At 40.9% G+C, this 22780-nt stretch overlaps 1 protein-coding gene across 2 annotated transcripts in view; it reads right to left on the bottom strand.

Annotated features, from left to right (window-relative positions):
* Window positions 1-21268, bottom strand: part of EFCAB14 (EF-hand calcium binding domain 14) — a 35090-nt gene extending 13822 nt beyond the window's left edge. Inside the window, exons 1-6 of one of the 2 annotated variants that reach the window (XM_037139694.2) lie at window positions 20143-21268; window positions 18490-18638; window positions 12688-12833; window positions 4805-4903; window positions 1814-1924; window positions 488-589 (exon numbers count right to left, since the gene is read on the bottom strand). In XM_037139694.2, coding sequence (XP_036995589.1) covers window positions 488-589; window positions 1814-1924; window positions 4805-4903; window positions 12688-12833; window positions 18490-18638; window positions 20143-20324 — 789 coding nt within the window. In that variant the 5' untranslated portion in view covers window positions 20325-21268. The remainder of the gene's footprint in view (window positions 1-487; window positions 590-1813; window positions 1925-4804; window positions 4904-12687; window positions 12834-18489; window positions 18639-20142) is intronic. The other variant, XM_037139695.2, reaches the window with a different exon arrangement.
* Window positions 21269-22780: the final 1512 nt, after the last annotated feature.

The raw sequence follows: 22780 nt of genomic DNA, 5'->3' as shown, positions 1-22780 counted from the left end.
TAAACTCAGGACAGGAATTCTTCTTCATGAAGATTCCTTTATTCTCCTCAATGTGATTTTGAACTCAATCTCCTATTACCTGTCTTTAGTCTTCAGAGAATCTTGATTTTCTAGGATATGCTTAGAATTTATTGTGGCTCAAAACAGCCATCGCTTTGAATTAATCTGCTGTCCATCCATCTTTGACTTGCCCAGATTGCTATTTTTCATCAAGAATTTCGAGATACTCTGGTCATTCTGTCTTTCAAGATGTGAAAAGGAATTTACTCTACTGAGCAACATGCAGGGAAAAGAGCAGATTGCCAAACAAGAGACAGGAGAGCATCTTGGACCCCTAAGACAGCATCACACATCTCACTCTGCTCAGCTCTCGGGCAGGTGAATATGTGCACAAGGTGCCCGATGAGGCACAGGACACAAAGCACAAACTTCAGGCTGCCTCCAGTCCATTGTGGCCACAGGGAGGTAAGCCAGAGACAAAAAATACCTGTTTCAAATTCTCACTGTGGGTTTTATTGTCAAGTTCTGATGGAGCTGAAGGTGATGGAATAATCTGGTTGCTTCCCCTGGTCTCCAAGGAGCGCTGATTCTGTTAATAGGAATGGAGGTTAGTATAGGCAATAAGTAATTACTAAGTCCACTTAACCATCTGGGATGGTCCCAGAACAGTCCAGCTTCTCACAGGGGCATGCACTGATGAATCAACATGGGGGCAGATCTATGAATGAGTGGACAAGCTAGGGAACTTTTGTACATCTTGAATAGTCCCAATTTCAAGTACATATAACTCATCTCCCCAGCACAACAGCAGAGGCTGTGCTATCCTTTTCACCCTCCATCAATCCTGAATGGAGCCGAGTACCCGAGGAGATGAATTCAGGGCTCTGAATGACTGCAGACAGCTTACTCAGTACAGCACTGAGAGACATTTGAAAACAAACCCTGAGCACGGCAGGGATTTGTTTGTCTCAGTTATCTGTTACTGCATAAAAAATTATCTCAAACTTTGTGACTTAAAACAACAATGATTTATTATTTCTCAGGATTCAGTGGCTTGATGAGGCTCAGTGGGGTTGGGGGTGTTCTGTTTCACATGGTGTAGGCTGAGGGCACACAAATGGCCGTATTCAACTGGAAGCTTGACCAAGATGATCTTTCTTCCTCTAGAGCCCCCTTTACTTTGCCTCTCATCATTCCTGAGGCTAAAAGCCCTGCCAAATTCTGGACCCACAGAGTAGTGAGAAATGAACTGTTTTAAACTACTAAGTTGTGGGGTAATTTGTTATATAGCAATAAACAACTGAGACAATTCCCCACTTTCCTTTCCATTTTTCTTCCTACCCATTCTATCCTTAGATAACTTATTTCTGTATCTCCTCTGGGTCATTTGCAAAAGACTCAGCTCTTAATTCTATCCACCTTAACTGCATACTTTACAGATTCTAAAAGTAACAATAACCATTGTTGGGCCATGGCTGGTGAGGTTCAGTGGATTGAGTGCATGCCTGCAAACCAAAGGGCTGCTGGTTCAATTCCCAGAGCACATGCCTGGGTTGCAGGCCAGGTCCCCAGTAGAGGGTGCATGAGAGGCAACCATGCAGTGATGTTTCTCTCTTTCTCCCTCCCTTCCCTTCTCTCTAAAAATAAACAAAATCTTAAAAAACAAACAAACAAAAACATTGCTGATTTTATCTTTTAAAAAGGTGCATAGTAGGGTATGCTTAAATGAATGAAAGTGGATATCACCAGTATTACAGAGAAAAGGGTAGGCAGGAGTATGACGACTTTCTGCAGCATTTGTAGATCTCCTTACCATATTACTCTGTAGTAATTCCATGGCTTTCTTGTGTTCGTCCACAGTTTTCTGCATTGCCTCCAGGGCAAGATGGACACTGTTTAAAGTATTGCCAATGGAAGCTATGGTCTGAACAGAAACATGTAGTAAGGTTAGTGTGTTTTCCTTTTTAAAAAACTTTAATAGCTTTATTAAGATATAACCGATACACAACAAAATGCACATGTTCAAAATGTATACCTTTATAAGTTTTGACATATATACACCTGGGAAACAATTACAACAATCAAGACACTACATGTCAGTAGCTTACACTGACACAATTAATAGGAATACAAGATGTATCAGCAATTTCCCCAATTTAAAGGACTTTAAAGTCCTTTAAAGGCCATTTAAAGGTTCTCCCACAAACTGTCTCTACCAAGTCCTACTGTAAGTGGGCAGATAGCCAGAGCTGACACTGTAGACTGCCATGAGGTTTGGAGTGAACGATGAGTGAGGTTTGAGTGAAAATGGATGGAACCGCTTTTGGCTTAGGGGAAACCAGCATTGCAGAGACGAAGAAAAAAATTCCATCTGGCAGCAGTTGTTCTTTTTTCTCCTTCAGTGTCCCATCAACAATTACTGAGGAGCATTAGATATTAGCTTACTTTGCTTTCATTAGGCCCACCTAAGGAGCCCAAGTAGGCTGGGAACTTGGGAACATGACTCAGAAGCCATCTTTTAAAAAAGGCCTGTCCTAAGGGAACACCAAAAGAATGTTACTCTTTAGAGGGTGTTGGCCTTTTATTAAGATAGATTGAAAATTTTGTGATGTCACGTTAGTATTTTTAACCAAGGACTTTTATATTACACTGATAGCCAAGAATCCAAGAGAACAAGAGATGATATTTTCAACATTTAAAAAAATTATATGACTGTACTAAGATTAGGTGTTTGAGATGAACTACCATTCAAAACTGAGCCACTTGTAATCAAGTAGTGTCCAACATTATAAACGCACAGATTTGCAACACACTGCATAGAGGTTTCCAAGCTGGGATGTTATCTAAGCAGCTCTGTTGCTACAGAAGCTACAGGCATTCAAAGACACCTCCTGTTAGAGAATCCGCACTGGCTGGATGTATGATCCCATCACAATGCAAGAAGATAGTAAGCTCTTGTTTGGTTTTCTCAGCATCTGCAAAGTGCCTGGCACACACTGGAAGAAGCTCCACAAATGTTTATTGAACTAATGGATGCAAGAATAAACCAGTTTTATTCTTGCATCCATGTTTATTGAACTAATGGATGCAAGACTGCCAGAGTTGCTTCTGTGCTAAAGGCTACCTACAGAGGCCCACCTTTTCCCCACTGAGTACTTGGAACAGTGGCAAGAAGCATTTGGCCCCATCAAAGTTGTCCCTATTTTTTTACTTAAAATTATAATAATAGGGAAAAACAATCTTGAAGAAGATACACCTCAAAATTATTATTAGTTATCTCTGTGTAGTAATGTGGATGCTTATCAGTCTATTTACCTATAGCTTCTAATTTTCCTATAATGAACAGCTATTCTTTACATGAAACAACTACTACTTATTGAAGTGGTTTTAACAACCCCCCCCTCCCAGCCCCTGTGCCCAAGAAGCGGCTGCTGATGGCTGGTATCGACGACTGCTACACCTCAGCCAGGGGCTGCAATGCCACCCCGGGCAACTTCCCCAAGGCCACCTCTCTAAGGTGCCGTCGCTAAGACCTGCAGCTCTCTCACCCTGACCTCTGGACAGAGACCGTTCACTGAGTCTCTCTGTCAGGAACTCACTGACCATCTTGTAAAGACCCCTACCAGGGCTTGCAGAAGACCCAGTCTCCGGCTGGGGCCACCAAGTAATTTTAGATAAGAAAAATAAAGTGAATTAAGCCTGTTAATAACAAAAAATAAAAACAAAATGAAATAATCCCCTTCCTTAAAAAATAAAGTTACTATAAGGAGGTGCCCATATTGGACGAATAACAAACTATGGAGACTGAGCACACAGGTGGTGTGACTATAAAATAGAAAATTTTGTTTCTGTTCTTAGGAAGTTCTCCTTTGTGGAGATAATTTATATTTATATTTACGGAGCCTGGCATGTAACCAAATCAAAGTTATCACACACTAACTTTCAAAAGTTAAGGACTCTAGATTTGATTTCTTTGCTCCAGAATCTGTTCTTCCATTTCCTGCTGTAGGGGCTGGTGTTGCTTATGTTCAAAGTAGGCTCCTTCTTCTTGCTACTCACTCTCCCATGCAGCTCTCAAGATCCCTGTGTGTTACCCACCCCATCTGCTTAGTCACTGCCTCCTGCTCTAGGCCTGGATCCCAGGATCAAATAAGCAGAAATTCCAAACTGTCATTTGCCTGGGCCCTAGAGTCTAGGGTGTACTGCTAGAGTGAACAGCTTAGAGGATGTGAACCTTTACCTTCATAAAATAATATATATTATTTTCCAAAATGCTTTTTACGAATTTATATTCCCAGCAGAAGTGTTTGAAAGTTTCCTTTGCTCCACATCCTTGCCAACCCTTATCATATCCTGAATTTAAAACTTTTGCATTTCTTCAAATTACCTCTTTAAAAAATAAAATAAATAGTAATTTAGAAATTAATAGTAATTTAGAGCAACTCTCATGTATAACTGGTCTGCTTTCATGAGGACACTGTGGATGATGAATTGAAAAGGCAAATAAATGATGAAAAGCCAACCCATATATATTAACAAGAGACCCAGCAGAGGGATCCTGGGACCTGGAGAGCCAAATAAAAAGGTGCAAACCACATAAACCAGAGCGAGTCACTTGTTGCAAAGCAAAGGCTCAACTAACAGGACCAAAACAGAGATGCTCTGAAATCTTTGCAACACAGTGATATGCTCTAATACTGCCCTCCCAGAGCAGGTGATTTCAAATGCCGGGCTTTCAAAGAAAACTTCTAAGAAGCCAGAATTACAGCAGTAGGTTAATTTCAGTGTCCACACATGCACTTACCTTCTGAAGTCCTTCTACAGTGGCAGGCAGGCTAATTAAGTCTGCTGCTGACTTAACATTGGCTTTGAGGTGGTTTACTACAGAATTCAACAGAGAAATCTAGGGGGAAAACAGAGTAACAAACAATGAAAACAGCATTTGCACTGTGTTTCTTTCACAAGCTCCATTTGATGCTGATGTCAAGGCACCCTTGGATTTTATGTGTTTCTGTGACCCGGACAATATACCCTGTTCAGCTCCTACCTTGAATAGACTGCAGATCTGGGAGGCGGCAATAATACCCCTTCTTTCCCTGCCCAATTTAAACACTAGTGCCAACTAGGGAAGAGCAATTAGTATTCTTTACCCTACTCCTGGCAGCTACAAGATCCAAAAAATCTTAAATCACCCCAAAGATGATCACCACAGTGATTACAAAACAATCCTTTGACAACTGGACAGAAAGAAAGCTAATGATCAAAGACTGTTGAAGGATTTCATTTTGGTAAAAAAAATAACACCTCTGTTATTTATTGATCTTTTGTTCCTGCCCAAGTGGGCACATAAAAGCCCATCATCACAAAATACAGTCTACAGGAACAGTACCCTTACAATTTGAACAGTATTTTCAACTACTTGGGGGATTGAGTTTTGTTTTAACAATGGGATTAATATTTCAAACTCAATAGCTCAATCAAAGCACTACTCTGTACCCTGAAGAGGCTCGATACTCACTGACTCACTGAGTGATGCACTGAATATATTAAAATAGAAATTGAATCAAAATAAAATGTGTCTTCCTCCTGCTATTTTGGGGTAGAATTCTAAACAGCTGGACTTCTCCCTTGGATGAGGGCTCGGGGGATCTGTGTGAGAGTCAGTTTCAGGCCATAGAGATCATATTCTGACAGCCTTGCAATGTGGCTCAAAACATTCTTCACAGATTCCTGGTTCTGTACTGTTTTCCTGCCCCAACTGCTAGTGTGAAGACACAGATCTAACCAATAGCAATTATATTCAGAGGGCAATCACTAAAGTTTCTGGGTACTTGTTACATTAAGATAAGGTAGACCTGATCCCCTATTCTTTCCTTCAATAGATGTTTGGCATCTTCTGTGCCAGGTATGTTTGGCATCTTCTGTGCCAGGTACTGCTGCAGGCACTGTGGAGATACTGGCAAACAAGACCCTGAGGTTTTACTTTCATGGGGCTTATATCATAGTATAAGGTGAGAGAAGAAGTATCAGATAATAAGTTTATGCAAAAAATTTCAGCAGAGCTCTGGGAGTAAGCAGCAGTGTGTTCTGAACAAGAGAGTCTGGTGAGGAGCCCAGGAACTTGGGTTCTCTTCTTCCTCTTTCCCTTTAGGAGAAAAATGTTCAGAGTGTCAAAACAGTTTTCACTCATTACTGTAATAAATATTTATTGAGCCCTGTTTTATACCAGTGATGGAACACAGGTGTCAGTGATCTTGTGGAATTTACATTTTAGTGCAAGAAGACAGTTTTATATAGTATTAGCCAGTGGGATGTTAGAAGAAAATTATAATAAGGTAACTTGATGAGTGACTGGGTAGCTACTTTGGGTTGGATGGTGAGAGAAAGCCTCTACAAAGAGATGAAATTTAAACAGATCTAAATGAGAAGAAGGTATTAATCAGAAAAGAACTGAATGAAGTACATTTGAGGGCAGAGGGAACTGCTGGGTTAAAGGCCCCAGAGCAGGGAAGAGCTTGGCGTATCTGAAGAACACAAAGAAGGCTGGTGGCAGGTGCACATAGTGTGAGTGAGGCAGGGGGATGGGGCGGGGAGAGGGGGAGATGGAGGTGGGAGGCCGAGGGCTAAAGGTTGGGAGGTAACACTAAAGAAACAATAAAGTTCTGAGGAAAGAATATCAGTGCAGGCTGAACTGCACAGGCTTTGCTGAAGTAGGACTCAGATTAGACGGGTAAGTAAGAGTTTTAGATACAAAAATGAAACAGGTATTCTTTCTGGGTTATAAGGGTGAGTGTGGCATTTGGTAATAGGTAGGGAGCGACAGCATGAATAGGCCCCAGAAGACATTTTCTACATGACAATTTTCAAAGTGATGAGTTAATTTATTTGTGCAATTATTTGATTAAGTTCCTCAAGAATAGTGATGCCTCATAGATGACTAGTGTGGCTCGCTGGCAGCTATCATTTCCCCCCAAACTGGAGGAGCAGCTGAAAGCCAATGCCAGCAGGATAAGGTGAGGTGCCGTTCCACTTCTCTCCACGCCCCTAACTCCCTAGGTCTGGGTGTCAGCTGCCTCACTGAAGGCATGCTCTGGAGAGCTGACCATCAACTCTCTAATTACCAAACATCAGTTCAAGACTTGGACCACACTGGCCACTAGGACTCAGCTACGTCCCCATAAACTACATAGCTGGATTCCATCTCTCAGCATTCCTTTCTGAAGAGTGGAATAATTCCAAAAATCTATGGACAACTATAGCAAAACCGCATGTGCCACTAGAATTGGAGAGACCAGGGACACTTTCCCATTACCTCTGGGACTGATGGACACGTTCTAGAATGTTGGATCGGATTCATGCATTATGGGACTTGTCACTGAAAGTCACACACTATAATCCAAAGAGTCTAAAAAGTCAAATTAAGTAAGTAGAATCCATTTTTAAAAAACCCCACATTCCAGCCAAAAGATGAGTCATGACTTTTATGCATATCACATGACTTTTCATCAGCAAAATTAAAAATAGCTCCTGCAGACCATTTTATTCTATGAAATCTGAAATGCTGCTTTTTTTTTTTTGCTTTGGGGTTAATATTGAATGTTCTTTAAATAGTAAGCAAAAAAGTTACTGAAACAGATGACCATCAATGGTCACTCACTATGTACTCTAGTAAGACCTGACATCACGTCCTTTCCACTTCATCTACTGAGCACCTACTGCATTTCACAGAGGAAACAGAGATGAAGGCAGGAAGAAAAACTGGGAAAAAACAGGCTCCTGGGACTCGAACATTTTAATGTTGGCACTGCTACACAGCTGTGTGACCTTGGGCAAACTACTTCACCTCTTTGAATCTCAGTTTCCTTATCAGTAAAATGGAGATGCCATCTCCTGTTTCATAGGCCTATAAGATGCAAACAGGAGACCTCATATGCAGTGTCTATAAAAGGGGCCTGCACAAAGAAGGCATTTAATGAATGGCAGTTATCATCTTAATTGCCATCATTATCATCATGCTCAAAGCACAGAGTACTGAGTACCGCCTTGTAAGTGTAATTAGATGCGTACACAAATACAGTAGTCTTCCATTATACTATTTCACCCTCTGTGGTTTCAGTTACCTGTGGTCAACTGTGGTCCAAAAATATTAAATGAAAAATTCCACAAATAAGTTTTAAATTGAGCATCCTTCTGAGTAGCGTAATAAAATATCCTGCTATTCCAATCCATCCCGCCAGGACATGAGTCACCCTTTCGTCTGGTGAATCCATGATGTTCACGCTGCCCGCCCACTAGTCACTTAGCAGCTGTCCCTGTTATCAGCTGACTGCCATGGTACCACAGTGCTTGTGTTCAAGCAACATTTATTGTACTTAATAATGGCCCCAAACTCCAAGTGCAGTGATGCTGGCAATTTAGATATACCGAAGAGAAGCTATACAGTGCTTCCTAAATTTAAGTGAAAAGGTAAATGTTTTCCACTTAATGAAGAAAGAAAACAAATCACATGCTGAGGTTGCTATAGTAAGAACGAATCTTCTATCTGTGAAATGGTGAAAGAAAAAGAAAATTCGTGCTTGTTTTCTTGTCACACCTCAAACTGAAAAAGCTACAGCCACAGTGCGTGGTTAGTACTCAGTTAGGATGAACAAGGCATTAAGTTTGAGGGTGAAAGATGTGAACAGAAAACATGTCCTGACTGATGGCAACGTGGTGCGCCAGAAAGCACGGAGCCTGTGTGAAGCCTTCAATAAGGTTTCCACAAAACGAGCGACACCCAGCCATTTCATGCAAGTAAGAGATGGTTATACAAATTCAGGAATAGGTGTGAACTGAAAAATATAAAAATGACTGAAGAGAGAGACACTACAGTCATATAACTTTTATTACAGTATATTGTTATAATTGTTCTATTTTATTGTTATTGTTGTTAATCTCTTTCTATGCCTAATTTATAAATGAAATTTTATCATAGGCACATTTGTACAGACATAGTATATAGATGTTTTGGCATCATCCGTGGTTTTAGGCATCCACTGGAGGCCTTGGCACGTACTCCCCCTTGGATAAGGGGTGGGGCTACTGTATCACACAATAAGGTATCTGGACCAAGTGTCAAAAAAGAAAAGAAAAGAAAAGAAAGAACTATATAGAGCATACTAGAGAAGATGACACACTCAAGGTCCCTGATGACTCCTGCTGACATATCCTTACTTCTGGATTCTTTCCACTAAACTACCTATAATATCATATGAAAATTCCCCAAACACACTATGTTTTTCATTCATCTGTTTTTCTACACATATAGTCAATTCTCACGAGTCACAATAGTTATGTTCTAGAACAGTGATATTCAACTGGTGTTCTGCAAGAATTTTTAAAACACACGATACTGACTATTTAGTTAGGGGCACTGACCTCTATTCCTTAGATTGTCAAGTAAGTAAATGACAACAGCCAACACAACAATGGCCATCTGGTGTGAATAATCAAAATTATACCTATTTTCTTTTGTCAGATGGGCAAAAAATATATATTTTTTGGTGTGTCACAGAATTTTAGTTAACTAGTTTATGTGTGCCATGAGATGAAAATGGTTGAAAAACCTAGCATTCTAGAAATTCACAGCAAACACTGAATTAATGATCACTGACCCACTGCGCCTAAGGTAAGTACAGAGTTAAGGTCCTGAGAGGCCCTGGTCACAACATTTTTGTCAACTGATCAATGTAATACATAACTTTGTTGTATGTGGGTTTCTTTTAAAGACATCTTATCTGATGTATATTGTTGAACTTGTGCCCGAATGAAACTTATCTAGCACATATATTTTCACTGTAAGGCATAACACTGCTTTCTTGCACTTGGCAATACTGGACAGACTTCAACACTATGGTAGGTGTGCATTTTACGCAGTGGACTCACCAAAAAAAAGCACGAAAATGTAAAAACCAAATATATCATGAAAAGAAAACTTGTTTACAGTATGAACAGACTGTGGCCTTGTTTGACCTCAACTGGAAACGTTCCTATGGGGTGATTCATTTTTCCCCCACTGTATGCCTGTCACTGAAAGCACCACAAGTACAAATTTGGGGGTTACAAATTTTAGCTAGTAGGTGAATTTGCAAAATATGGAATCTGCAAATGATGTGGATCTAGTGCGTTAATGAAGATACCCTCTCTCTTTCTGCAGAGTTCATCTGGCCAACTCCTATTTGCCCTTCAGTACTCAGCTCAAGATATCTGAGAAGCCTCGCCTGATCTCAGCCAGTCTGGGTTAGATACATACCTAAAAAATGCCCCCACCAGCTTAGGTAGGCTGGCTTCTTATTGCTTACCAGGCTGTTTTACAACTATTTCCTTTCCTTTCTCCTTCATTTGACTGTAAGAGCCTTGAGCATGGGAATCCAAGGCCTGACTCCATAAAAGCAGCTCATTAAACATTTGTTGATTAACAGTCTTCAAAGAAGGGAGAGGAGACTCCCGAAATTGGCTGAGAATGGGCATGGGTATGCAATCAGAGTTTTCATAAATAAAACAGGAAAGCAAATGGGATTTTAACACTAGTTTATTTTTCAATGTAAAATTGATTTCAACTTATTTTGGACTAAAGGCTTCTTTTTTTTTCAGGCTACATTAACTTCAACTCATATTGTGATAAGGGCGGTCCTTGTTAAGTGATTAAATACATTTTTTTGGTGTTGTTATTTAAGCCACTTTACTTTAAAAAATGTTGCTAACTAAAAGCATCTTAATCGAGAGAATTACCCTTAGATAAAGAAACACAGTTATATTAATTTTGCTTTTATACCTATTCTGGTTTGGGACAAATGCCTTTCCACCAGGGATGTGTAACAATTCTAGAAAATCACTCAGAGAACGATATGCTCCCTTTGGACCATTGTAAAGCTCTGTCACCACCAAGTGCCCTTCTGCGCCCATGCTGGCAGAGAATTTCTCTGCCTCAGGTCAGTTTCATCAGTCAGTCTCTTCATCTCTGAAGATCTACTGAAGCTAAAACGGAAACGGTTTCAGTTCAATCCCTCCTAGTTTGTATATGAAGCCCTAGGACTGAAGCAGACTTTCCTGTGTACCTTCCTTCCCAGGTACTTTTTACATTGAAAGTAACAGCCAGGACAGGAATGAAATGATCATTTTGTTTCTAGATTCTGAATTAAAGAGAACCGAGAAAACAAAAAAATGTAGAAAAGGTTTGGAAACCCTTGTGTCACACACCAAGTACAGCCTTCCCCTTTGACTCTTCTCATGTGCTGACTTACAAGATGGGAAATAGCTGACATTGCCTGCTTTTCCCCTAAAGATCTCATTCTTGCTCAGAACTGTAAACTCCATGACCCCCTAAATGGAATCTCCCATTTGCCCCAGTGAGAGATGTTAATTATCTCTCAGTGCTTCACCTCACTTGATGTAATCTCTGGCCAAACTGCTCATTCGCTCTGTGAATACAAGGCCACAGTTTATCCTATTCTTTTTTTTTTTTTTTTTAAAAAGGAGTGAATACTTGCTTTTTCCTAAATCCCAAGAGTCCAAAGATAAATGGTAATGAGTAAATACTGTAATTGACCAATTATTTCACACATAATTTAAAAAAACAAAATAGAATTGAATAGAAAAATATCATAAGGCATCATAATTTTAAGGATAAGCTAATGTTTTCAGAAACTTATTTCAGTTACATATATGTATGTATTTGCCTACTGCAGAATGATGTAAAACATTTCCTATGTGGGTTCCAGGCAAAAGTTGTAAAACCACGGCCCCCAGCCATAGCTCTCTGGCCTTCTGTGATGAGTTGCCCCACTCCTGCACTACTGCTAAAAGGTGGGCAGCTTCAGAAATATGTGTAGGCCCTTTATCCCAGTGCAGTGCTCCTTGCCACTGGCTGATTCTGAACTTTGTGACTTCATTCTGAAGAACAGAATATCCTCTTAGACCCAACAAGGATGGCATATCCATTTTGAAGCTCTTCATTGGTATACCATTCATTTGGTCCTGGAGTTTTCCTTTCAATGCACATCTTTCCTAATTAAACTGCACAAACTGAGGATAGGGGAATTAGTTACCTAATGGCAACTTATATACATGCAAGATGCTTGATCAAAATCCTTTTAAGGAATGGAAAAGTGTTTCCCTGAGGCTTGCTTGCCAGCAAAGGTATTTAACCAGTTCTGCCACCTCCTCCTATGCTATGCCAGAACCAGTATCATTAGCTGTGGGTGGGTTCCAGATTGGTAGTATAGTGTATGGCACCATACTTCAAGACTGTGTAAGTTTGTAACCTCTATTAAACAAAATAAGCTCTCATTATCTAAACCAATAGGCTACTTACTCTCTTCTTTATTGATGGCTAGATGGCATTTAAAAAAAAAATTTGATACCTATACTGCTTCTTAGGACAGCTGGCTCAAGAAGAATTTCCAACTCCCTCTAAACTGCTCTACTTTGTCAAACTATCCTTTGCAGAAAGGTTTAACATTTCAATTATTTGGTAAATGCATAATTATTACCTATTTTATCCGAATTTAATGTGTTGGAATCACAATATGGAAAAACCATTGCAAAAAGTAAAACAATTTGGAGTTCCCTATACCTACAAATTCAGTCCAAATAAACAAAACTAAATATTCATAGCTTACACAGAAATAAAAATCGCACATTTGCTACCTGCTTGTTCATGTCTGTGATGCTTATCCAGACTTTGTTCAAGCCCAGCTCTCCAGATTCAATCTTCTCAAGTTGTTTTTGTTTGCTGAGTAGTTCTTCACTAAGCTTGGGAATTTCTTGGAATGAACTTTTCTGATTAGATTCCACTAAAAGCAAAAATAAGAACAATCATACATAGCCATAAAATTTCCTCATGGCTCCAAGAAGAAAAAAATGATTATACAGTATGAATTCATAAACATTGATTCACAAACATTAACTAGGGGAGGATAATGACTAAATTTATATCTATCAATTACATATTCTTTCCTTTACGTAAACGTGTATCTTTAACACTAAAGCTTCCTGTTAACTGGGGCTATTTCACTATTGGCAAGACAACTTTAAAAGTCAGGTGGTTAAAAATGATAACAATGAATATCAGCAGTAAGAGTTGGACTTGAATCCCAACTCTGTAACTTACTGTGATCTTGAGAAAATTACTCAACTTTTTTGAGCTTGGCTTCCTCATCTGTAATACAGAGATAATGTATACTCTACATGATTTTAGAAGTGAATGGTATATAGTGATACATAAATGTTAAGTATTGATTGAGTAGTCAATGAATATTTATAAGCCTTACTGTTAATGCCCCAGGTGACATCATAAGTTATATCTCTAAGTGCACAAGTCTACTTTTCTCTACCTCAGATTGGTCAAATGCAAGATGGGTTCTTACCACCTTTCAAGTACTGTTACAAGGACTAAGATTTTAAACCTTTTTCATAAATAGCAGAGTGTTTTCTTAAATCAACCCAAAAGCTCAAAGTAAAAGAAGATAAAGAAACATGTTAGGTTAAGTAGAAGGTGATATTTGGCTTTCCTTTGGGAAACAGTATCTCCTGAATGGTTTAGAGATTTGCGAGCCAGAAGGCAAGAGGCCCGAAAGAGTGCTTTCTCTTCTTACATTAAAAACTAATTTCCCTTTTCATGGAAAGTAATAATGGCTGGTCCTGCAAAATAAAACCTACACCATTTTTTAAAATAGTGCTAGATTAGTTATTATATGCTTTCTTTAAAATCAAAAACTGGCACACAGGACAGATGTAAAGACAATTTACTAAAATCTAAGTACCAAGACATTTTTGTTCATTTCTGCATGGTCACCACTTAGAATATACCTTGCATGTGGCAGGCACTCAGTATTATTGACTGGATAACTCTGGCCTTTGCTTACCTCTTAACCACATTTCTCATCACTTTAGCTGCCTCTTCGATCCACTTTCTAGTCAAGCACATTTTCCTGGCACATCCACCTTTTGAATCCTCGGTGACCCTGTATGCTCTATCTTTTCTGCCTAGATGTCCTTAGCTTACCCCCTCTTCATTTTTGCCACCCTAGTTAAATCATTTCAAGATTCAGCACAAATAGCTGGATCTCCACCTTGGACCACTGCCACCTCTTTACTACTCCTAACTTGACCAAGCACTCAACATACTGTGTTGTAACTACGTACTTGTCTGTGTCCTCCACCAGACTGGCAGCTGCAAGAGGACAGGGAACAAATCTTATCTGTTATGCATTCCCAGGGCCCACCACAGTGCCAGGTATACAGGAGAACTCAAATGCCTGTCCAGTGAAATAACGGTAGGATATGAAATAGAGATAATGTTAGCCTATTAAGTTAAACCAAGAAAACGCAATAACCTCAACTAAAATCATAAAAGACGACCAACAAGGAGGGAGAAGTTGGGGGAGTAGGAGGTAGGTGATATGGTGGTATTGCTACTACAACAGAGCCCATTATCTGAAAAATCAGAGTTATTAAAAGAAATTAGATGTTTTTATCCATTTTTCAAAAATAAATACCAAAGAACTTCTTTATAAACACAGTACTTTTAAAACAACCTCTCACTTGAGGATACGTTTATTGATTTAATTTTTAAAAAAATTTAATGTATTTTTTGAGAGGGGAAGGGAAGGAGAAAGAGAGGGAAAGAAACATCGGTGTGTGGTTGCCTCTTGAGCAACCCCTGAGCAGGACCTGGCCCGCAACCCAGGCATGTGCCCTGACTGGGAATCAAACTGACGACCCTTTGGTTTGCAGGCCTGCACTTAATCCACTGAGCTACACCAGCCAGGGCATGTTTATTGATTTTAGAGAGAGAGAAGAGGAGGAGAAATATTGATGTCAATGAGAAACATCCACTGGTAGCCTCCCATACACTGACCAGGGAACTGAACCTGACCAGGGACGGAACCCACAAAGTTTTGATGCACAGGACAATGCTCCTACCAACTGAGCCCCCTGACCAGGGCTTCCCTAAGTACTTTTAACATAACATTTGATTTACACCTAGTTTGTAGGACTACATCCATCTCATACAATAAGAACATTTTACCATTCTAAATTCATGAAGCACTTAGTATTTCAGTGAATTTCTTTTATAATTTCAGTCAGATTGCAAAGTAACTCATCCTACAGGTCTGCCATTCCCAGGTGGTCAAACATGCCAAGAGAGAGAGACTGTGTGTGTTTGTGTGTGTGCATGAAGGAAAGGGCAGGAAGTCTCTCTCTTTCTGGCAGTGCATACAAATTAAGCAGAAGGTAGAAATGGAAGAGGAAGAAAAACCCATAAACAATTTGGGCTATAATTATCAACTAATAAACTTAAAAAGCTGACAATCCCTGAAAACATTCAAGATCCCAAGGACTATCTGAGCAAAGAAGGGATCATATTCACTGTCTGATTTGGGGCCTTTTTGGAGAGGCAAGCCAAGTCAAGGGTCTCCAACTACATAAATGAGAGGAAATGTAGCAAACCAATGACTTATGATGACTTATGCATGTTCTTTCAACACGGAAAGCAACTCATTTAAAATTTAGTATATTAATACTCGAACTTAGCTCTTTTCTTGATCTTCAAGATCAGGAAATGAAGATTTCTGCATACACCCTTCATACAGAACATATAAAGCCAAAAGCAATATTTTATAAGTCTTTATAGTTTGCAATAAACTTTTATGTAACTATTAAACTTGTTATTGAGTCCCCTACCATGTGCCCAGCTTTGCACTCAGCACTAGTTCATAAAAAGACCCTGAAGCTCTCAATTGAGCAGGGAGCAAGGCATTGTTACAGTTACTATACAGTGTGATAGACACCATGACAGAGAAATGCCCAAAGTGCTTTGGGAGCACAAACACATCTTTAAGTTTTATGGATGGGGAAGTGAAGGCTGAGAAAGAATAAGTGACCTGTCCAAGTTTCCCAGCTAGCAATGAGCAAGCTGGGCTTCAACAGTCAAACCTTTTGCTCCTAGGACCAGTGCTCTTTCTGGCATACTCCAGCTATCAGAAACACTTGCATCCTAATACCCTCATTAGTACAAGACCATTTTTAAGTTCTATACTGTATGACCAAACTTCTACTCAGCCTGTATGACCATAAAAGAGATGCTTAATTCATTCATAGTTTTCTTCTTTTTCAACTTTTCTGTCACGCTACTGTTTCATAGCTGAGTGAAAAAGAGGGAGGGTGGGGAATAGAATCTTCCTTAGAATAACCGTGAAGGCCTTTTGAAGTACCTGGTTCTGGAAAAGAATACTGAGCTATGTTTCAAGGCCAGCCAGTACTTTTAGCTTAAGGATCAAGTTACTCCCTGAACACAAGGCAAAAATACAAGCCTATCTGCTTTTGCTTTGTTTCAGCTACTTCAGCAACCCTACCTCCTTTCCTCACAAGTGTCTTGGAAATTTTATTGAAATAAAGAAAACAATGGGCTCTGAATTTTTCAAAAAAGTATTAAAGCCAGATCAGCAGATGGTCTTATTTGAGTCAGTCTTGAAAAACTTCCACTGTCTTGAAAAACAAGAAGTAAAAATTAACTTATTGAAATATATTTAAAGCAGAAGCATAATTCAAAGAAAGATTATTCAAAGAAAGATTATTGACCTCATTTAGTCAAGGTAATGGTTTTCACAGAAAACTTGGTCACGTGGTCCACACTGGTTCAGCCCATGGACTGACAACATGTGCCAGGCCTCACTCCCAACCCCTCAGGAAGTACTGCTTTAGCCATCACAGGTGCAGGCATCTCTGCTGCAGTGAATCAAAGCCAACAAAGCAGCTGACCATTCTAAATCTGCTTCATTCAGCTGGCTGATTGGTCTCAGGGGAATGCAGGTTTCATAGATCCAGGTACAATTCCTGGAATGTCTTGAATATGGTATTTCTAGGAATAGGTATTAACAAGTGTTCAATAAATGTGTGTTGACTCATTGATTGCCTGGTCTACTACATGTATACATTTAAAATATATATTTCTAGACAAAGAAATTTGCTGAAAAGCTAAGGTATAAACTACATGGGTGTCCTGCAAACACACAGGAGTCAGAGAAAGGAATCCAAAAGGTAGAATTGAGCAATGTTTTGAAATGTATAAATAAATAATTGCTGTACGTGATCAAAACAAGCTCTAGCCTAACCCAGGAAGCCAGTGAAGGAGAGATGATGGCATAGGCAGGTGTCTTCCATGGTTATTTACAGTTAAATGTTGTTTCTGAGAACCTCCCTTCCAAGTTATGATCACTACTTACAAAGAAAACACTGGCCTTGAAACACCTTGCAATACTGCTAAGGACAAACATTAAGAAGGGACAATAACTAGAATACAGATCTCATTCTTTCTTACTCTGATTCTACCAGCTGATAAAACATATAGGTCCGGATGATTCTGGCAGAGAGTTAGGACTTACCAAGTCTATTCCCTGAATCAGGAACTCAGAAGAAAATCAAAGTTAATATTTCAACATTTTTTTCTCCCAAGCAACATCACTAGAAATGTCATCAACACACTAAGGATTAGCTGTCCCTAGATCAGGTTCAAACTTGAATGACTGCAGGCAGCAAAGAACATCTGGAGTGAAGGAAAGCTAGGATGTTGTGATCTTCCAAGGCTTAAGATGGGAAGAAAACAATTCTAATTTCAGTTCTGGGGACAGGTTTCCTTATGACCTGGAGAAAGCCTGGAGGTCAGTTTCCTGGTGTGCTAATGCTGCCAAGGTTAGGGTACTTGTTATTTGCTTGGGAACTGGTTCCTTAGCTTAGAAAATTAATCCTTGACACCTAGAATCGAAGATCATAGTGTTGCTAAAGGAAGATGTTTAGGTTAAACCTGGTAGAAACTATCATGCAAACACGTCTTTTAGAACAAGTACTTTGGATGTGAAAAGTACAACTTTACAATTTAGAACATATAAAACTCATTAACTTAAACTTTAAAACTCGCTCATAAGACATTTTTTGTGACTAGGCACACAGTAAGCACTTCATAAATGCTGGCTATTATTATTACTGCCTGTTCCTATTTTCCTATACAGTTTTTAAGGAGGAAAATTTTTGGAGGTTCCCATGTTCTTTCTCAAATGGCCCTGTGAGGAAAAAGGAAGTAGCCCAGTGTTACTGCTGCCACTTTGTACCTGGGGAAGTATAAAGTGGAAGGAGGTAGAGGTTAACCAAGGTTTGACTCCTGAACCTTAGCACTTCCCTTCTGGGTTGACTATCCTAAGTGTTGCCTATAATGCCATTTTTCAAATACTATTTGTCCTGATGGTGCATAAGCATTGTTTTTTTTGTTTGTTTGTGCTTAAAACAAATAACTATTACTGTATACAAGCTGACAGCCAAGAAAGAGGATTTAAAAATGCTGAAAAAATGCATGTTCACCAGTGGGCAAAACTCTTAGTTCAATATAGTCCACTTTGTCCTAGACCCTGGAAAAGAATGCAAGGTTATACTCTGAAATATGAGACCACTTACTTGTTCTAAATTTTTCCTTGAGGGCATCCAGATCCTCCTTCAGAGCAACTTGCATCCACACCAAGCCAACGCAGGCCACGACACAGGCGGCAAGGATGACAAAAGCACAGAGGGGATAACAGATCTTGCAGCATCGTAAATAGTCTCCCCTGATCACAAGAACAAATTCAACCAGGAGTACAAAAGTGATTATGAGCACAGCTTTATTAGAAATAGCGTATGTGTGTTGCTAGGCAACTGTCTTTTTAAATGAATAACCAGTTGATTTCCCAGGAAATATAAGGTAATACATTTATATCTGAATGGCAAGTTGAAAATAACTAAATAATATGACCTATGAAGAGTTCATCTATTCAGTTCAAAAGTTTCAAACTTCACATGAAACAGAGGGACTTCCTGTAGGCCAGAGGAAGCACCTGTGGAAATTGCAGCTCACTGCCATCACCATTGATTCAGGTTTCTGGAACAATCTCAGGTTAGGAAGGTGTGATGACCAGAGCTTCTCTGCAACTTCATCACTGCAGAGTAATTTACCTATCTGTCTCTGTCAAATATGTACTCACTTCTGGGGATCCTGCTTCAGTTTATTAAAACTTCATAAACTTTTGAGCAAGTTTTACTGTGAAGGGAATGAAAGAAATAGGAACTGTAGGTTTAAGTAGATACCTGGTACACTCTAGCTTATTGGCTCTTAAGAAGAAAGGAAGCATTGAAAGGGGGTAGATTTCACAGCAAACTTTAACCAACACTGAAGATCTAAACTAACCCGACAGGATAACTATTCCAGTCGTGTTATTTCATTTCATCAGATCTTCACAACCCAAACCTAGGATTTTGTCCTTAACTATATAATCTGGCAAAGCTCAAAAGCCAAAATCTTTCCTTTAACAAAAGAAAAGGACAAAGACATTCTAAAGAAACAAACCAACCTCAAGCAAAGGGTTCAATCTCTTTTAGCACCCCAACCTTCTGCCTGCACCTTGCTTCCGCATCTTCAGTAGAATACTTTTCTTCTAATGTAATCCCTGAGAGGGTGCAAGGCATCGCCAAGGTTCCCTTCAGCCTCTTCCTAACCCTGAGTCCTAATTCCCAATGATCCCTACTGGATTTGTATAGTGGCATCTAAACGTGGTTTGGAAAAGAGTCATCTCTTCTTTTTGTCCTCCAAGCTCAATTACTCTCAAGGATCATAGCTTCTACAGTATGCCCCTCACCATATTCTCTCACCACTAAGATTCAGACTCATCAAGAGTGCAATAAATAACGTGCAAATAAAATAACCTTTTCTTAATGTCCTGGTCTCTCCTACAATTAAGAAAAAAAGGCTAGTTCTAAAAGCTTCTCTGCTCCTATCCTTAGCTACTCCCAACTTGGTCTCTCTGGGTTCTTGGCATATTCCCCACGTCCACACTTCCACTGTAGACTCAGAACTCTTTTTTTTTTTTTTTTTGTACACTTAGAGACAGATTTCTAATTTATCCTTCATTCAGGACTTGAGCTCATCTCCTCCTTAAAAACTTTTTTCCCTTTTTGCATTCCAAGGACTATACCCTTTTTTGTTTGTAAGAACTCCCTTCTCCTTCTCTTCCATTTGCCTCATTGGTAGTGCAAGATGTCTTTTCCCATCCCAACCCTCACCACTGCATCACTCACTTGCCAAAGTGAGAGCGATTTCCAATGACACCGAATTCCTCTTCCTCCTCTGAGCTGGACTCAGAATCAGAGTCAGGAGGCTCAGTGCGAAGCAGGCGGTGGCCTGAGCCTTTCTTGGGCTTCTTTCTCCGGCCGTCTCCAGATAAGCCAATCAATGCATTGAGCTCTTTGCGCTTTTTCATCTTCTTATGTGGGGTGAGTGGGGCACCCACTCCTGAGCTGCCAGGTTCGTACCCGACCCCTAATTCTCTTGCTACCTTGGAGCTGCCTTCCAGGATGGAGGATCCTGGGCCAGAGCCCCCTGGTCACTCCCACCCAGGGGTGGGACTGACCAGATCTACTGGAAGCTGGAGATTGGAGCCCAGGGGAAAATGGAGTTCAGTTGGGTGGGATATGGCCAGACAGCTAGCTGGTGATCCAAATGAATAAGGTCCTGGGTGTGAAGTGTCAGTTACGAGAGTGTTAAGGTGACAACTTTTATCTCCCAAAGGGGATAAAAAGCCAAGTCAAGAACGACTGGTTCTCAGCTCCGCTAATGATAGGTGTTTTAGACTTCTGAGACAGGATTCCCAATGGAGAGGGAAAACAAATTTGTTGTCGAATGGGAGGAAAGGGAGGGACGCAGAACGAGACAGGGGGAAGGCGCCAGTGCCTCCCTAGCTGGAGAGGTGGCAGCAGGAGGAGGCACCCAGTTGCTACAACTAGGACACAGCCTGGGCGACAAGAAAATGCCCGGATCGGGGGTGCTCACTGTCCTCCAGCTTCCGTCCTGAGTCTGCAGAGAGTCCAAGACAGGCGTGGAGGGCTCGGCCTGAGAGGAGCCAGTCCAGCACCAAGGGAGACCCCAGCCCTGTTGTCTAGGCCTGGGAGGGGGCGCCGGTGCGGAGTGGCGACAGCGGGATCAGTATACCTGAACTCCCGCCTAGAGTTTGAGGTGTTCCGGCACCGGCAACTCCCGGCAACTCACATGTGCCTCCTCCACTCCAGCCGCGACTCCAGCCCCCTCTTCGGCTGCGGCCGCGGCTTCTCTCGCAACGCTGGCGGAGGGTGAGGTGGCCCGGAGTTCCAGCCCGGGGCCATCGCTACTGCCCTAGTTCCCTTCCTCTTTGGCAGGAACCGCCCAGCACCGCCTGCCAGTAAGCCTCGTTTCCATTGGCCGTGTGCCTGGGACGTCACACCCGGGGTGCTCGCGGAGACGGTGGGAGGGGCGTTAAAGGGCCCTGGGCCTTGGTTGGGGGCTGGGCCTTGGTTGGGGGCTAGGCCTTGCCTGCGCTTGAGAGGGCCTTTAACTTGAGAGGCGTGTTGCTTACCGGAGCTGGGAGGAGTTTTGTTTTTCGAGGGGCCGGCGTCCCGGCTGGTGGGGTACGCAGCTGCTCCACCTACTTGGAAAGTTCGTCAGCCCCCCTGGCCCCTAATTGTGAACTGAGCTTTTCCAGCCTAGAGGCTCCGCCCCATCTGACTTGCAGGCTGTTTATTATAAAGTTTAGGCGTGTTGAAGATTCCTGAGCCGGTTGAACAGTCATTCATTCCATAAGTATGTGAGAGCTTACTATGTGTCAGTAGCAGTTCTGGCGCTGGAGATATAGCAATGAATAAAATAACTACTTGCCCCTACCTTCATGGTTAGGGATACAAGATTTAGCAAATAAAAATAAATACAGGACACTCAGTAAAATGAATAGCTTGTTAGTGTTAAGTACCATTATATCCTAGGCAGCTTCTGGGACATCTTCATACTGAAAAGTCAGTTTTTTTTTTTTTTAATCTGAAATTCAAATTTAACTGGTGTCCTGTATTTTATCTGCCAAGCTTACATTCTAGGGGGAGGAGAGCAACAACAGACACATACATTAAATGTCAGGAGGTGACAAGCGTTATGAAAACATTGAAACATAAGGGCATGGGGAATGCCTCTGTGTTAGGGGGTCATTTGGTTAGAGACAGGAAGAGAGGGAGCGAATTGTGCAATGGTCATCAGGAAGATCTGTCTTAGAAGACCTGGTGTGGATGGACCTGAAGAGCGAAGAGGAGAGAGGTGGGAAATGAGGTCAGACAATCATCAGGGGCCAGAGTGTGAGGGGCCTTATGGACGGTGGTGAGGTCTTTGGGAAATCATTAGTGCTTTAAGCTGAGAGGAGGCATACTCTGGCTTAAATTTTTAAAAAAGATCACGCTGGCTACTGTGTGGAAAAGAGAATTAGAAGGAAGAGAGGGACAAAGGAAACCAGGAAACCAGTACAAATAGAGATGATGATAGAATAGGGTGGCAGTAATAGAGATGGTGAGCGTCTGGATGCTTTTGAAGGTGGAGCTAATGATATTTCCTGACAGATTAGATGAAGGGTATGAAAGAAGGAGGGGTAATAGAGGACTCCAGAGATTTTGGGTGGAGCAACTGGAAGAAGGGAATTGCCAGTTACAGAGATGGTGGGGAGAAGGTGTGGGGCAAGCTTGAGAAGCCAATTCAGTATTTAAATGGCTCTTTGGGACCTCCATCTGGAGTTTTGGGCAGAGATAGGGACCTGAGATACAAACATGAGAGTTATCAGATATACATGGTGTTTAAAGCAGAGCGCTTTGAGCTACATGAAGAAAGTCACTTAATTTGCACTGGGACAATTACACTGTCATTCTTACT

The sequence above is a fragment of the Artibeus jamaicensis genome, unplaced genomic scaffold, assembly GCF_021234435.1.
Source record: "Artibeus jamaicensis isolate MK-2021 breed Jamaican fruit bat unplaced genomic scaffold, CSHL_Jam_final scaffold_847, whole genome shotgun sequence".
In the NCBI taxonomy this organism is placed as follows: Eukaryota; Metazoa; Chordata; class Mammalia; order Chiroptera; family Phyllostomidae; genus Artibeus; species Artibeus jamaicensis.
The sequence above is the reverse complement of the archived record's forward strand: the minus strand, read 5'-3'. Positions and strand labels throughout refer to the sequence as shown.